We start from the raw sequence: 17,654 nt of genomic DNA, 5'->3' as shown, positions 1-17,654 counted from the left end.
CTATTAGCAGTCATAATCTTGTCACTGCAATCACAAAAACTATTTATCTATCCTTCATTAGTTGTTGATAATTAGAGTACAGATAATGGCTGTCTCCAGCGTTAACAAGATGCTTTTCATAACCAGGTACCAAGATGATGGTGTTCAAATTGGTTTTACTGGTGATACACGTACAACGAGACCTCACCAGAATTTACTTGCTCTCATTACTGCTTACCGAGGCTTCAGCAAAGATACCTCTTACCTCCAAGCTACTGTAGGCCCCGCATCTACTCCAGTCCGTGTACTGGGCATCTTAAGGACACCGTGGACACAGAGCAGTGTCCTGGCCCCATGCGACACAATGCTGTGGAGAAGCGACCCTTCTTTTGTCTCCCTGGAAATTGGGTTGGTTGAATGTAGATTTAAATTGTATGACACCCAAGGACATACAACATCCTTCCTATGGCTTGCTTTCCAAAAAGTTGCATGAAACCTGAACAAAACTTGGGTTACCAAATTACCCAGTGAAGCCTGATTTTCTCAGTTTCTTCCTTCTGTTTACCAGCTGATGTAGTCAGCACTTTCTCTTAGGGAGTTTTCATCCACTGGAAATTCAGAACGTTTTTCTCCTGTTGTTCTCAGCTGTGTCCCCTACAAAGACAGTATGTCATCTGCTTACTGTAATCCTTCAGAAACCACTCAAAGCCGGGACATCAGACTGCCTTGCTTAACTTGAGCATCTACAGAACTCGTGCTGGAGCCTTGTAAAGTTACAGGTCCACTCTACGTCCCTTACCAAACAAGGCTGAACATCAGTACTTTAAAAAATTTTATTTATATAAATATTTTTTTTTTAAGAGGCAAAACACACAGCATTCTGAAATTCAGACTATTACATCAAAATAACATTTGGTTTTATAAAAGCATTGCTCATTCACGTTCTGATATCATGCCTACTGCTGGCCTGTCTTCCAGGTCTCTCTGAAGCACTACTGGGATGTGGTCTGTCAATTCTGAGTGCACCAGTACAGGTTAACCTGACAACTGAGTTTTATAATACTGTGATGTTTTACAAGCACTAGAACTTCTTTCATAAATGCCTTTAAAAACTCCCTGCTTACAAGGAGTCTTTGCAAGTCAAATTCTCATACTGCCGATTCAGACCGACTAGGCACAAGTTTTCCTAAATTTTAATATTCCTCACCACCAGAGCCCTCGTGTTACATCAGCTCCTTGTTGTCGTGGGCAGTACGTGAGCGACAGATGGTACAGCCGATGCCATAACTTATTGTGGTGGGATGACCTTGGCCAGCAGCCAGACCCCCACCCAGCCACATTCTCACTCCCTCTCCTCAACAGGGCAGGGGGAGAAAATAAGATGGAAAGCTTGTGGGTCAAAACAAAGACAGTAGTTGCTAAGTGATGTCCCTAAGTTGGGCCAGACAGACTCAACTCAGGGAAATTACATTTATTGCCAATTAAAATTAGAGCAGGGTGGTGAGAAACAAAGACAAATGTGAAAACACCTTCCCCCCGCCCCCTTCTTCCCAGGTTCAACTTCACTCCTTCATTCCTGGCTCCTCTGCCTCCCCCACACCGAGGTGCATGGTGGGATGGGAAATGGGGGTTGTGGTCAGTCCACAACAGTTCCCCTCTGCACTCCTTCTTCCTCACATTTCTCCCCTGCCCCAGCACGGGTCCTTCCCACAGGCTGCAGTCCTTCAGGATAAACCTGCTCCTGCGTGGGCTCCTCCAGAGGCTGCAGGGGAATCTCTGCTCTGGTGCCTGGAGCGTCTCCTCCCCTCTCTCCTCCATGTCTACAGAGTTGATTCTCTCACTTTTCTTCTTACTTCTCATTTTGCTTGTGTCATGGTTTTGCCCTTTCTTAAATACGCTTTCCCCAAGGTGCCACCACCTTGACTGCAGGACTCAGCCGTGTCCTGGGGTGGGTGGATGGGTTGGAGCTGGCTGTGTCTGGCACAGGGCAGGCCCTGGGCACCCACACCCCATACAGGAATATACACAAGTTATTTCTATAACACAAAATTCCTACTTTTCGTTATTTCATCATGCTGCGATAGCTCTCCTTCATTCTGAAGCTGAGGAAGGGAAACCCTTGAATGAATTCCTTGTCCCAGGAGGACCGTGAAGCACTACAGTCATATAACTGCAAAAGACACATGCAACTTTTGGCTGAAGCAGAGCTATTTCCAGTAGTGGAAAGGAAGTGCTAGTATAATATAAGGTACTGAGAAGACATTATATGAAATACTATGTGCAACTCTAAGCTGCCAACATTTAACAAAACGGAATTCAAGTGGGAAAGGTGGCAAGTAAAAAGTATGAGGATGGCCTGGAAAATACAACAGCAGATTGATTTGTACTTACAAATACTCTAAAGAGCCTCCAGGGGTAAAAAATAATTATGTAGGATAAAGAGGCAAGAATAAATTACTGTGAATTAGAACACACTGTAGGCTCCTTCAGCCCTGGGCAATACATTGCTTGGGAACTTTGATATCCCAAAAAAGGTCCTCAAACTTATCTTCAACCAGTGTCACAGTGGTACTTAAAACAGTATGTTGCTGAGGGGAAAAAAAAAAGAGTTAAAGCATCAGACAATTCAATTCAGCGCTGTACAACGTAACAACCACTCTCAGCTACCACATCCCAAAGCTTCCTAGGTTTTTTTTCATATTTAGTCCCTCTGACTCCTAAGCAAAGCTACTGCTGCTTTCCAGGATACAATTTTTTCCTGTAATTATGACCCACAAGACAAGATGATCAAGCTCTTGTTAGATGCTCCATGTCTACACAAACCACTTCTCTGTATTTTTGTAGTTTGCCTGCATGTCTTTGTTTTTCAAGGTATCGTAGTTATCACTTCGATTTACTCTTAGAAGATCCTGACAGCAGAAGTGCATGGTCCAGAAACATAGAAAAGTCAATCCTCTACCTTCTACAAAATTAGTCCTTTCTCAGGTATATTCCTCCCCCACCCCCGCTCAGTGCAAGCCCCACACTTAAACTTCAGTAAGCACAGTTTTGGTGACAAAATGCAGCATTCACATGGTAAAGTGCTTTTGGCAGCAGAAGTAGCAAAGCAGGAGAGGGAAGTTGCGGACCTATATAGCAATCGCAGTATAGGAGTCAGGCCAGGTTAGTAGCTGGAGCTGCCACAATCAATTATCAGTACTAAAACAAGGCACATCCTCACAAGTATTACTGTAAATGTCAGAGAACATATTGGTGAAAACAATGTCAGCTGAACTGGCACTCTAATGTGAACTAGGCAGTTAAGAGAGCAGAGGCAGCTGAAAAGAGAATCATATGAGGAAACAAGTATTTTAGACCAGAAGTAATGTGCCCTTTATCTGATGAAGCTAGTATTATCTTTCCACGCTCTCTGCTCAGGTCATATCCATAAGGACTCAGAAGCGACCCTAGCTGACTCATCAGAATGCACACAGAGCAGCAAGCAACAGCACAGCCAAGTTCCTTGCTTCCTTTGTGGAGGTGTGAGCCAGGCCTGCTCCTTCCCTTTCAAGCCAGGCCTGCCTGCTGCCTTGGACATGGTCACGTCCTTGCACGTTTACCGCATCATCATCTCTGTCATTGCGCCTCACTCAGCACTGTTTCACTTACAGAAAACAGGAAAGCACAATGTGCTGCAAGAATACTTGCTTCTGCTCTGTGACGCTACCCCTAGCAGAGCACACTAGTCAAACAGCTCCAGAGCGTGCAATGTCTCTTCCAACACGGGAAACCCATCTGGGGGCTGATGACCAGAGCAACAGGTGTGATTTACTTAATGATCATCACTTATTTTCTGTTCCAGATTATGAACTTATATATCAGTGAGTGCCGTGACATAAAATCACAAGATTGTCATTGCTGAATAACAGCATCAGCATAAGTGGGCTCTGATACTTTTCTGGGAATGTGGTTAAGAACTACTAATTAAATAATTTACCTATTAATTAAAAACATATGAACATCAAATCATTAATAACATTGAATTCCTTTCATAGATTATTTACAACAAAAAGGACTTTATTCACACAAATAGCATGCATTGTTTTTCTCATCCCAGTCTGTACCCACACACATTCCACCGTTAGTGGAGCTTTTACACATGAACATCATCTGCTTCAGTTAACCCTGGGGACTTCACTGCAGAGGCAGCTAGCACAACTATGCCAGCCAGTTGTTTACACAGTGCATTCTTGTAAGAATAATTAAAATGCCAGTAATTACACTATTTTCCTTTAACTTGCTAATACTAAAAAGCATCAGGAATTCATTCCTGCAAAGCACCATACAAGGCACATACATTTAATGCTGAGAATTGTATTTTGTTACATAGCAATGAGACAAATTTAAAAAAAAGAAACTAAGGTGGCTGATACTAAACCATGAAGTGCTTCACAGTTAAGAGACTAATGCAGAAACAGACATCACGCTTCAAATACACAGCCGGAAGGGTCATTTCCAAGTGACGCTTTTTAACCCTTTTTAATACATACTTACATGTAGCACAGCTTCTTGTGTTTTAGTCATGTAATTAAACATGCTCATGTTAATATGTTAAGTACTGCTGAAGGGACATTAGTTTATGATGTTTTATAGCTATTTCCATGGATATGACATTACCTTCAACTTTAACAGTATATTTCAAAATAAACAAGTCACCTTTTTGGTGCATGCACTGCAAAAACTGTTTAAGCTACAAATAGCAAGTAAAAAATAACAAGCATTATTTTAATCAGTAAATGAAACTCATAGACAATTATTCAATAAAATACTTTTATTTATGTGCACAGTGTAAAGAAGCTGCACCATTCAACAAAAGTTATATTGTACAAGAGCAGACTTGAATTTGCTTAACACTTCTAAATTCACTTTAAGTGGGAGTCTCCCTGAGGTTAAGAAAGGTGTCTTATAACTGTATGTGACATCAATATTTAATTCGGTGTTATGAGGAAAAACCAAAAACCCCTGAAAGATTTGGACATGGCTATTCAGTGGAAGAAGGGCCCAACAGTATGTCCTGTAAACTATTAGACAAAGACATCACAGATGACCAATACTGCAAGTAAATCTCTCAGAAAAATTGTTGGGTGGGAGGGGAAATGATGACAGGTTTTGGAAAAAAATCTGAGACAGGACATAAATGGAGGCCAATACAAACTGTGCTTGAGGAACACTGTATGAAGGCACCAAGAACCAGATGCCTTGCCAGGGTGCCTTAGATCACACATTTTTCTTAATAACAACTACCCCCCCATCGCTCCAAAACAACCCCCAACCCCCATCCCAACCCCCCACCCCCCAAAAAAAACCCAACAAAACAAAAAACACCAAAACCCACCCCAAACACCCCCATCATAGTTTCTTGGTTTTTTTGTGTAACTTCGGCCAGAAAGGTGACAAACAGCACACCTTGAATAAGCTTGCCCAACAAGAAAGCAGGGTGAGGTCTTCAACAGCCACCCAGGCAAACAAAAAATTAACCCAAATCCATACTATGCTAGAGTTCTCCAAATCATGGCAGCAGCACACCCTGTGACCTGATCCAGCCACTACTGAAGCTGACTGTGAATTTTTCTACATAAAATTGCAGATGAGGCCTTGTAAGAGAAGCCCATCAGGACCAATTAGTTTCACATTAACAAAGTTTATACTGAACTATGGCTAGTCTACCTTTGGGTTGAAAAGCAGCACTTTGGTGTCTAACTTCTCTTACAACTAAACCCTCTGTTAAAGAACTTTTTCAGTCTTGTTTCAGAGCAATGAGACAGTCATCCACAATCATAAACCAGAAAATCCTCTTGAAGGGAACAGCCGTAAGGCAGCAAAGAAAACACTGAAGTACAGAGGGGGGGAAAAAACCAACCAAAAACCACCAAAAAACAGGCTGTGTAACAGAACTGGCAACTGCAACTCTAGGCCATCCAGATGAAGAAGAAAGGTTGTCTTTATTTTTATGTCCTGTTATATTTCTAGCTAGACTGTAAATCTCCTCACCCCCCAAACCAACAGAAATAAAATGAGAGCTGTTATTTGCTTTATTGCACAGCTCTCTTGCTCTAGCAGATCTAGCAGTGCTTAGGTTAACAGGTGCTCTTAGGTATTATTAATTATGTAATTAAGACACACAAAAGATGAGATATGCCATAACAGTCTTTGCATGAAAAAACTCACATTAATATGCATACTGAAAAGATTGCCTTATTATGATAAAAATACTTTTAATGAAATATTTAAAATCCACTTATTAACATTACAAAAGTTAATAATACAAAATACTAAGCTTCAGAAGTCTGGTGCCACTGACACAACTATCCACCTGTCTGCTTGGACCACACCTCATCTCTTTTTTCAGTCCCAAATTCACTACTAACCCCAACCCTCCATATTCTTTTATTTTAGCACATAGAAACTTCAGATTCTTTAGCCAGCCACTACAAGAATTACACATTTGGCCCAAACTCATCTCTCTTCTGACACTTCCATTTTCTGTTCAGATTCTTCAGAATTCTGTAGCTGGGATTTTTGTAATTACCACCTTGTTTTATCGAATCCAAACTTTTAAGGTTTAAGCCGCATAGAGCACACCATCATTTCGGTATCTGGTGACTTCTCCTCCTCCCTCCCTACTGCAATTCCTGCAAGTGAGGTTTGGATTCTGCAAGATACTCATTTGGATTGCATATTTGGGTTCCGCTTCCGAGGAATTCGCCCCTCTGCTTTCTGCTAAAGTACTTTTAACATTACTCTCCCACACAAAACCCCATGGGAGAGGTACGTAATTTCAAGTTTTAGGGAGCCCTTTTTTCTATAGGATGGCATCCAGACAGGTGACACTGCCGAAACACTGCAGCCTCGTTCTGGCCTGCTTAGAAACAAGAAGGTAGCACAAAATTTAGATTTTCTCCAATGAATACCAGCACGATACCAGATAAGGTTGCTGTGTAAAATTACTATGACCCTCTCAGCCTAGTTTTGAATGGGCAGTTTCAGATATTCACCACTTCATCGCTATCAGCAAGATCTGGCTATACGTTTATGACCTAATAGTAATAAGTTTCCTCTCTCGTAGAGCAGCTCTTCAACTCTGCGCTCACACAAAGTGAATTAGGGAATACAGCAACTTGACCACAAGCTTCCTTCCTTCACTCAGAACAAAATCAAAGACATTCCCACAAAAAATTAATAAAATTGGGTTGTTTACACCAAACAGTGCTTCCTTTACACATTTAAAACAATATGCTCCACCACAGATCAGTACAAAAAGCTTCTAATACATGCCTTGACCTAAAATTCTTAACAGCTTGGGTTTGCACAGTCTTATTACTTTGGAAAACAGATCTGTGTAGCAGTCATGTCACACTACAGAACAAAGTTTCAAATGACAGACTTTTTATGTCACTAGTTCAGTGCCCCAAAACTAATTAATATCTTTGTCTTTCTCCTGCCACTAGGCGTCACTCTTCTGTCACAATCTTTATACCTCCGTCCACAGTCCAAGATTCCATCCAGGAACTGTCAGACCAATCCTGTTAGTGGGAGAACATCCACCACAATTTGCCAAGATCCTATCTAAAAAGCAACCCTATTCCTTAGGTCAAGGAAAGATTTAGTGATGCAGCAGATGAAGTGCAAAGGACTGTTAGCATCACTTTGAAGAACACACAAAATCAAATAAAAATATTAGGACAACTGAATTGAAGGTGGTGATGCAGGCTTTCCTCCACAGAGGAGTCAACTCAGATTCTAAAACCCTCTGTAACTAAGAGCATTTCCGAAAATAAGAGGAACAATAACAGGAGCACTAATGAAAATAGCTGCATGACCAGTCATGTGGGACCTACATAGAAAATAATTTTACCAACCAGCAATCTTTTCAAGGATGAAACAGAGTCAAACGTTCTGTTGTTGCCTCTTGCATGTCATGGATTTGAAGTCCAGAAGGGACCACTGTGATTACCTAGCTAGACCACCGGTATAACGAATGACTGCATCCCCACATGCATGTTTGTGGTGGACATGAACTGCTCCCATACTGAGGGCAACCTGGAAACTACAACTCACTTTGACAGCGAACACTTAAACAAATATCTTCCTCCTCCTCAAGTGCACTTAAAAGAACAACAACAACAAAAAAAAGATAGAAGACCCAACCAAAAAAACCCCCCAAACCCAGCCATGACTGCATTCTACCACTGAACAGTTCAGCCACTTGGAATGATTTAATGGCACACAAGAACTAGGTACCCATTCATACCTAACTTGGGTCATAATCGATCTTAATAAACAACATAGTTTCTAGTATCAGTATCTCTGACATGCATGAAATAGGATTCAAGCTAAACTTCATTCAAGCTGAGCTTAGTAGACAAATTAACTGTAAAGCCACTCTGAAGCATTAGGACAAAGGACACCATTAGAGAGCATGTCACTAAAAAATCATGAAGTATTGTCCAACCGGACAAAATTGTTGGCATAATTTGTAACTAAGAGGTTGAAGATCTTATGTGTACGCACATATGAAACACAAACAATGCTTTTAAATAATTCTGATGCATACAGAATACTACCAGCAAGGAATCATTGTGTTGACGAGCTTCTTGCAAAAGCTTCTAGTTCATGGGTAAAGAACTACTTCACATTGTGCTCTTCTGCTTTCCTACTAGGGAACAGCTGTTTCAGCGTTATATCCTCTTCTTTTGATGTGTTTTACCATTTGATTTTCCATTTTCCACTGCTTTATTTTCAAAGTTCCAGTCAGTTGGGCTGAGAAGTTGCCGAGTTTTTTTGTACGTCCAGTATGGGTTAAGTATTAGTGTAACAGCAAATAATCCCGAGAATAAAACAATAAAATGAATAAATCCCAGATTTTCCATCACAGAATTCCAATTGAAAATACACACCCACCACATGTGGTAAGTAAGAATTATGCGGCAGTGAAACAGGTGGATCATCACCCACTGATTTGCCTTCCAGAAAAAGGTATTAGCCCAGCCAGCCTAGAAAAACAAGAACAGAAAGTAATGCAGAAGTGAGATTGTTACTTCAAGAAAAGGAACTAAGGAATCTGTAGAACTAATAAGTATCCAGCTTTTACATAAACACGGTCTCAGGCATTTTTTTCCATGTAGAGCTATGATACTCCACATGCACATGGCATCCCAAACTCAGAATGAATCTATACCATCTCATCACCCACATCCACACAGCATCACACAGAAACCTATATGGAGGACTACAGAAATATCATCACGACAAAAGCAGGTATCAGAATAACACAGGTATCAGTTAAATGAACAGAGTTTTGCTGAAAAGCTATCTAGACAAAGCACACACATATTACCGATGGACAAGTGAGATGCACAAAAACCGTCACAAACATAATTTGAAGATAATCACGTTCTTACCTTTAGAAGTATCCAGGAAATGCATGACGAAGGAGTAGTCATCTCCAGCAATATTCCCATCAAAGGCAGATAATGTCCAGATTTCACATTAATTACTAGACCAGCCAAGCCACCAAAAGCAAGCAAGTGATGAGCTACCAAGAACACATCAAATGTTCTAAAAATAATGTTGGAGATGTGAACAGCTGCATTTTCAAGCAAGAAAAATCCAGCAGCTATTAAGCAGTTAAACCAACTCCACTTTTGCTGTGAATACACTTTGTCAGCATGAAAAACAGGATCTATGAGCAAAGCCCATAACCCAGCAACACAACTCTGAAGTCCAAATATACCACGTGTGACCGTCATATTCCAAAACACCTTCTCCTTTCCATGCAAGGCACGGTAAGTGGTACTCTTCCATGAAGACAACCAGTGAGACAGAAGAAATACTCCAAGGTAGATGAAAAAACCAACAGCTAAAAATGTCAAACGAACTTCCCATAAGAGATAGTCCCAGTCAAAAATGGTCCCGAATGCTGGCTCATCATTTGTAGGATTCATGTCTTCTTTTTTACAGAGCAAAGGCTGGCAAGGGGCTTGACACTTCTCGCCTGCACTACAGCCTCCTTTATGCCTATTCAGCCTCTGCTATTACACAAACCAGAAACCATGAACTCTTCGTTTCCATCTGGAACAAGGAGAAAAAAATTAAGTTAATTTTTAAGTCATCCATATCTGTAGCTGCTAAAACATCGAGAACTCAATTCCACTGCAGTTATGACTTTGGTCCTGTTGCCGTCAGGCACAGTCATCTCAAAGACAGGTAGACAGACAGAGTTAAGCGATATGTTTAAAATTAACTGGCCTGCAAACTCTGTACTAGTACTAAGTAATGCACTGAAACAAAAGCTGAAGAGGGCGAAGTAGGAAGGCAAGAAATAGGAAAAGAAAATACAGGAAGCAAACCCTGGTTTCTTACTTATGCAACTTGTATTTCAACAGTGCGCAGTTATTCTCCTACCCCATTATTCTACTCCCCTGCTTTTCCCTCACTGATTTTTCTACCACTTCCTACAGCTTTGGGTACAACTCAGAACCTCAAATACAAATCCGGGACATAAAACTACAAAAAACTTAATCCAGGACCACTCACACAGAAAAGGGCTTTCAGGATCATATTTCAAACCAAGACTTTGCAATCGGTTTCTGAATTTTAAACTTTACAACAGAAAACGTATTCCAAAAATGCAAGAAGAATATGGAATGCAGACAAACAACATTAATAAGTATTATTAACAACATTAGTGTAATTAACTGAGCAGCCCAGTACTAAGTGCCTCAAGTTAGCTGAAACTTCCCGAACACACCATAGCTCAAAAACAAAGATCTGTGGGGAGGGAAAAGCCAGGAAATACTGAAATATTTGAATACCAGCTCATTTTATGAACGATTTAGGCGATACCAGCACAACCACTAGACCCACCACAGCCTGTAAATGCTCAGCACCGCACCGTGTTTGGGAGTTCGGTGGGAGCTAGCTGAACAAGTCACAAGGACTACCGAGGGCTGAGCCCCTGGCGAGATGCTCCCGCCTCACTCCACCTGCGGCCAATGCCACCACCGCAACCCAGACCCCGTAGGGACCTGCTCACCCTGGCCTCTGCCCGCAGGTGCCCCCCTCCAAGGGGCACCTGGGGGGGACACCGGGGGGGGACACCGGAGGGGAGGGGGGAGGGCGAGCTTCAGGCCCCAGCCCAAGGCCCCACAGCCCCAAAAGACGGAGGAGAAGGTGGGGTCCCAGCAGCCCCACGCTGCCCACATCTCCCGGCAGAAAAAGGGGGTGAAACACACTAACTCGATGGCACGAACAGGCCCTGAACAGCGCGACCCGCTGCGGCAAGCCCTGACTGCAGCAGGGCCCCCGCAGCTCCCTCCCGCCCCCCAAACCCGGCGGCGGCAGCAGCAACCCCCACCCCACCCCACCGAGCCCCTCACGCAGAGCCGGGGCCTGGGCCCAGGCCACACACCCCGCTCACACCCCCCGCTCCTCACCAACAGCGCTGCCCGCAATGGTGGGCCGGTCCTTCCTGGCTCCGGGACGGCTCCGGGACGGCTCCGGGACGGCTCCGGGACTGCCCCGGGCACCGAGCCGCCTCACCGGCCTCCCGGGACCTCCCAGTCCGGCCCAGCCCGACCCGACCCGATGGTACCCGGGAAGCCGCCTTCCCCTCAGCCCCCGCCCTCAGCCGGGCAGGCGCCGTACGTCCTCTGCGCATGCGCCACACGCCGCCACCACCCCCTGCGCGCCGGGCCGTCGGCACGAACCACAGGGCGCCCCGGAGAGGGGGGGCGCGGCTGCACCACTGGGGCAGGGCGGGGGGGGGGTTCGCGCCCTACGCCCGGCTAGAAGGGAGCCTTGTTTACAAGGTGGTTTTCTTCACCTGACAGCAGGCTCATCACCGCCCCTGGAAAGTGAATAATATTTAACACGTACCTGTTCAACAATAATAATAATAAAAAGAAGTAGCAGTGATGCCGTAGCTAGTACCTTTACCTGTAATTTTCCAATTTCGTTAAAGACATTAAATTATTAAATGGATGTCATGAAGTTCTGCTACATGATTCTCTCCATACTTGTGGAAATTGATGCTGTCATCCCAGTGACTCAGCCCGGCTGGACCTTGTGAGCATCCCCTGGGGATGTCGGCTGAAACCCGGCTGGGCTCGGCTGCAGTTCCATGCCTGGGAGTTCACTTGGCTCCAACAGGCGTGACTGGCACTGCCTGCGGGTTTTGCCAGGGAAAAGCTCAGTCCCATCATGGACCACGTGGTTCCAAAAAACAGTGACAAAAAAAAGCAAGCCACAACTTCTCTTACACAAAGATTGGCCTGGAACAGCCAAAATCCTAAGATGGGTCTGCTTGTGGTGAGAGACCTGAGCTGGGAAGTCAGTCCTGGAAGTCTGACAGGTGCTCAGTTTCCAGACAGGGAGAGGGAAGTGCCACCATTCCTTCTGGAAAACTGGGTCCTGCCACAGTAGCCGGCTAACTGGGCAGGAGGCAATTTGTGCATGTGCTTCTAATTGCTAACATGATAACCGTGTCCCTGACGGACACACTCCCACCAAGCTCTGTGAAAAATAAGTTCTGTTCATATGCCACCTCAGTAGTTTGGATACGGGCAGGCTGCCTCAGCTGTTTATGGGAAACGTCTGGAAACAAAATCTCCTGCTTGTGTCTGCTTTTGACGTGCTGGGTGTGAGGCATTACACCTTCCCTCCGAGCTCCTCCACAGACAGCCCCAAGAGACACCAGGGTTTGGCTGAAGCCTTGCCCACATACCCTGACATTACCTGTGTGCCACTGTGGTGAGTCACACACCAAAGCACACCAGCCACTTCACTACCAGTAACCTCATCTCTGCCCGGGAGGCCCAGCCTCAGCAGTAAATGCAGGGTCAGAAATCTCAAAATACTCATTTCGTGCAAAAAACTCACTCTTTGTTAAGTGACAGAGATCCTAATGACATGGGCTAGCAAGTTGGTCTTGTAGACAGAAAGATTAATCTTTGCACAAAAGCGAGAGTAAGCTGTTTGCAAAAATTTGGGATATGGTCAGAGCCACTTACTAACTCTGAAGGGGAAAAAGGGCTATAGGGCCTGAGAGGTACCAAGCAGAAGAATAGGAGGAGCTGTCACTTGAGAATTGCTTCCTAGCTGGTGGTAGGTATTCATTTAATGACCTCTGTTCCCTAACAGATGCCAGACCTGTCCTGGATGACATAAAAAGGATGAGAAAGCTGAACAAGCAAAAGCTGGGTGAGCTACTGTTGGAAGAAATTGCTGTCCCAAGTAACATGATGGGGCTGATGCACCAAGGGCATGTGTTTTAGCTCCCCCAATATTATTTTTCCCATAGCTGTCTTTAAAGAATTCCTTTAAATGGTAACACCTTGAGGCAGGAAATTTTTTTACTTACATATAAGGAACTGTGATCGTACTGTAAAAAACAAGATCACAGATAGGCTGCTGTCTTTCTTGGGGATTTTCCTTCTCTTTGCTGCCTTTCTTGCCTCCTCAAGTAAAATCTGATTTTTTAATTACTACCAGCCATAGCCATGATGTAATGGTTTAGTGTTACTTTCTGAATCTACTGATAGGACAACCATACTTAGTGACAACTGTTTAATAGGTGCCTCATTATGGTAATTATGATCACTTCAAGTATTTCAAAATAGTTCTTCCTGCAGTGCAGCTCACCTTCCATAGTATGTCATATTCAGTTCTCCCTTTTACAGCCATTCTGGTTGGATGCTACAGCATGCCCTGTCCAAAGCTAGATTTCCTGACTATCTGCACTTTCTCGATTTTGGAAGACCTTCTCAACATCTTCAGACTGCCACGGCTGGAAAAGCAAAGAGCACCTCCAGGCAGAGACCTTGTCTGCAGTCTGGTTGATCTGCCCCTTGTAGCTAAGAGCCTTTTTATACTGGTTCAGTAGTGCTTGCCCGCAGTCAAGAACTGAAACTGATTTTTTTGCACTTTACAATATCTGTGTTTTAGTTGCCTCAGTGGTTACATCTGTGCAATCCTCCATGTGGGAGGTGCCTTTTACTTTAAAATGGGGTGGCTACATATCAGCTGCCCATTGAATATGATTTTGGCACACTCTATCTCCAAAAACATCCATAGAAATGGTGGCTTCAGAAGGTATTTTGACCACACTCCTGCTTCAAATGGGAGCCAGGAACTGTCTAGAAAAGTGCTAACTGGCACAGGCCAAACTTCTTCCAGGTAGCATACTAATAATTAAATATTGCATGTAGTAATGAAGCAGTAGCTCCTCTGTTGTATTTACTAATATACAGATAGCTGATAATTAAAAATGTCTTCATTTTTATAACTTTTTTTCCTTCATTCCCCAAATCGGAGTGCCACAATCCCAAGTCCTTCTCCTGCTCCCTCTACTTTTAGAGGCAGACTAATACCCCCACAGTGATGTGAGAGCACCTTAAAAGCAGAGGCTTAGGGGATGAGTATGGAGGACACAAGGCCAACCAGCGAGACCTTCAGTGAGAGGGGAGCCTGCAGTCTGTGCAGAGGTTGCAGGGCATGTGTGAGTGCTTGTGTGTATGTGTGGGGGGAATAAAGAATATACCCAACTGGTGCTTCTGTTGCCATTGGCAGTGGGTTAAGAAATGTGTTTTAGGGGTGGGTTGAGAAAGGAATTTCATTTCCATTAACCAATTAATCCATCCATTGCAGACAACTGTTTATCCTGTAAAGATTTGCCTTGGACATGTAGGGGCAAAAAGTCCAGAATAAGCCACCCTGAATTCTGCCTTTTGTTGTGGCAACAGAGGGGATTTTCTGTCTGCAGGAGACATGGCGTGATGGTGAAGTAGCCAGAAATTGTCTGTGGCAGCAGCAGAGGGATGGAGGTTGAAAGGAGTCCTGCCTGATGAGGCTGATCTCTGATCATTTGATAGCTCGCTCTCATCCTCTGAGTAGCATATGAAGGAACTGAAGTTACTGCCTTAGGTTATCTTTATTAATTTTTTTTTTAATTCCAGAGTACCAAAAACTTGTAGTCAGTGGTACTGTATGTTGGACTAAGTCCTATGAGCATAATTAAAACCTGAGTCAGTAATCTTCCCAGTAAAGGATGAAAAGTCTACTGTGACTTTAAAAGTCAAGACCTTGTTGACTTCTCAAAAGGTTTTAGCCCTCTCTTTCCAAAGTTTTAGAAAAGCTTGCACATTTATAGACACAGATCCATGCATAGATGCACAAATTGTGCTGACCTGTCATGTAATCATATATTTTCAGTGACATGCTTCTTGAATTCTTTTTATAAACTGAAATTTGCTCCTTCACCACCTACTAATCTGCAGTTGGCGTTCAAATCTATTGGAGTTGTTCTACTAATTGTGGGAGCTTTGCTTCAGGTCTGTGGGACGTTTACTACATGCCTGCCTCAGGGAAGTCTGTGGCAATAACAAATGTATAATCTCGCTTTGTTAATGATTTACACATACTCTCAGAGGTCTCCTGATTCTTGTCCAACAAGTAGTTAGGCAGTATACCTACATGCAAACTACAGTTATTCCAAGGAGCACTTTGAACATGCTTGGTTAAGGCATTTTTCCTCTCAGCTGGTAGGAAGCATGCTTGACTTCTTTCAGAAAACCTGTATTACAAGGCTTTCATGTGTGCCAAGGATTCAGAAAGTCTTTACGTTGCATAACATATTCATCTACCCAGGCTGATTTGCTTTCCTCAGTACTTGGAGATCATCACTAGTTGCTACAAACTCTTTCTATTTAAATGAGTTGATCAACTCCTTATGCTCCAGAACAGATAGTGATAATAGTTGCCTTGAATCAACTGATATTGCCAAAATTAAAAAAAAAAATCAAATACTATGAGCATCCAGACTTTGAGCTACCAGTTGTGGGAAAAATAGCAGCAATGAAACTGGCTGTTTCTGCCTGCTTGAATCTTTCCAGGTATTTAAAATAATGTAGAAGAACCAGAGATTCTTTGCTCAGTCCCACTCAAGATTATCCCCCATTTCTCTCTACTATAAGAACATTTTATGAAAATGCTGGAGGTGTACAACTGCTGTTGAATAGTGCCGTATATCCCAGTCTCACTAAAAAAATCTGTATCTTCTGTAGACACAGTTCAGCATGTTTATCATACCCATGCTGACCCTGTGATGTCTGGCCGTTCCTTGTCCACTGCTTAATGGGACCTTACCAAGTACAGCCTTTGGGCAATTATTCCTTCAGTATTTCCTCCCCTCTCATTCTTTTACTTCCATTCAAGGCAAGATATCCTACCCTTTTTCCTTCTGATCCTAATTTATTTCTGTTTTGACACAAGACACTCTCAAGCTCTCTCCTGCTTGGTCCAACCATTTATCTCAAGAATTTCTCTAAATCTCAACTTCTTTCTCCCACTAGCCCTGCAAAGCACAAGGCATTGCTGCACTTGTCTCCTTAAGCTCACACTTCACTCCAAAGCCTTCTTATTCTCTTTTCATTTTGCAACCTTGTCTTTATGTTCCGTATACCATAAACATCTTGAATCTTGAGTCTTGAATCACTGCTTAAATATATCTCATCATAATTTTTTTTCTCTCTCTCCTCCCTAATTCTGTTAGAGCCCTGGCCGGTCAAATGCCACTCTATGTTCCTCCCTGAGGATTTTCACCTCCTAGTGCCCAGTGTCACTGGTGACACTATACCACTTCTTTTACCCCATAGAGAAAATAAATAAGAATAATACCGACTGTATCCAGTCCTGGATGTAAGTTCCTCAGTTGCTTCTGGTTGGCTTCAGGTAACTAGTGTGACGTGATGATACAAGCTTGGGTTTGCAGTTGAACCTTTTTATTTCACCCTCACCAAGCTACATGTCTTAACAATGTTCACTGGAACAAGTTATTCTGCTGTAGTAGTTAGGCTCTTGCTTCACAGCTGTAGTCATGAAGGTTAGTCTAACTGGTGTTTCAGGTTTACCCAGAATCTCTAGTCCTTCCTTCTCCTCTCTCACACAGGTACCTCCAGTTCCTATTCAGGAATCAAATGAAAATCCTGTGTCTGTCTTATGGCATATATGCTTATCATTCTGGAGTTTTATTTAGCTCCAGCTAGTCTCACCTGAATAGAAACTAGAGACTTTGCCATCAGGCAAAATGATGATCAAACCAGGGGTTTGATGCCAGATTACCACCTCAGACCATCTTCAGTTGTATTTGTAGAGTTTCAAACAGTTCCTATGGAAACTATCTGAGATGAAGTCAAGGACCTTACAATTGCTACTTGGCAATAGTGGGCAGAAACCGGGAACATTTCTGTGGTCTCAGTCAGTAATCTAATAAGTTTACTTTGGGGGTTTTCAGTAAAATGATAGCAAATCCATCATATTGGCAAAGTTCTCAACATCTTAAATGACTTCTTGGAATATGCAGTCCATAAGCAGTAAATAGGGTGGAAGGGAACAAGCTATTTTCCTGTCTTCAGCTTCATCCAGGTGGAGACATTCAGGTATTTCACAAGTTGCAGTACTGTGCAATACTGATGACACTATAAGGTGACAATTAATACTAGAAATGGAGAACAAATCAAAATAAAAATTAAGTTTGTCAAAACGTATTGCTAGGGATGGTTGGGAGAAATGTAAGGTGTTTAAAATAGGAGCTGAGAGTGAGCTTCTTTCATGGCAGGTTATTCTAGACTTGCAAAAGA

General features: G+C 43.0%; 1 protein-coding gene across 1 annotated transcript; it reads right to left on the bottom strand.

Moving 5' to 3' along the window:
* Positions 1–6,224: 6,224 nt before the first annotated feature.
* Positions 6,225–11,595, bottom strand: CLN8 (CLN8 transmembrane ER and ERGIC protein). The gene is made up of 3 exons (XM_075086918.1): positions 11,454–11,595; positions 9,420–10,089; positions 6,225–9,011 (listed from the first exon to the last, which is right to left on the bottom strand). Exons 2-3 carry the CDS (start codon positions 9,960–9,962, stop codon positions 8,697–8,699), a joined length of 858 nt encoding a protein of 285 aa, XP_074943019.1. The 5' UTR covers positions 9,963–10,089; positions 11,454–11,595; the 3' UTR covers positions 6,225–8,696.
* Between the last annotated feature and the right edge of the window lie 6,059 nt (positions 11,596–17,654).

The sequence above is a fragment of the Phalacrocorax aristotelis genome, chromosome 3, assembly GCF_949628215.1.
Source record: "Phalacrocorax aristotelis chromosome 3, bGulAri2.1, whole genome shotgun sequence".
NCBI classification, from domain to species: Eukaryota; Metazoa; Chordata; class Aves; order Suliformes; family Phalacrocoracidae; genus Phalacrocorax; species Phalacrocorax aristotelis.
This window is presented reverse-complemented; position numbering and strand designations above follow the sequence as displayed.

Coding starts and splice junctions, on each gene's coding strand:
- CLN8 (XM_075086918.1), bottom strand. CDS start 9,962: ATGAATCCTACAAATGATGAGCCAGCATTCGGGACCATTTTTGACTGG. Junction 9,012..9,419: donor TTTCCTGGATACTTCTAAAG/GTAAGAACGTGA, acceptor TTGTTTTTCTAG/GCTGGCTGGGCTAATACCTT.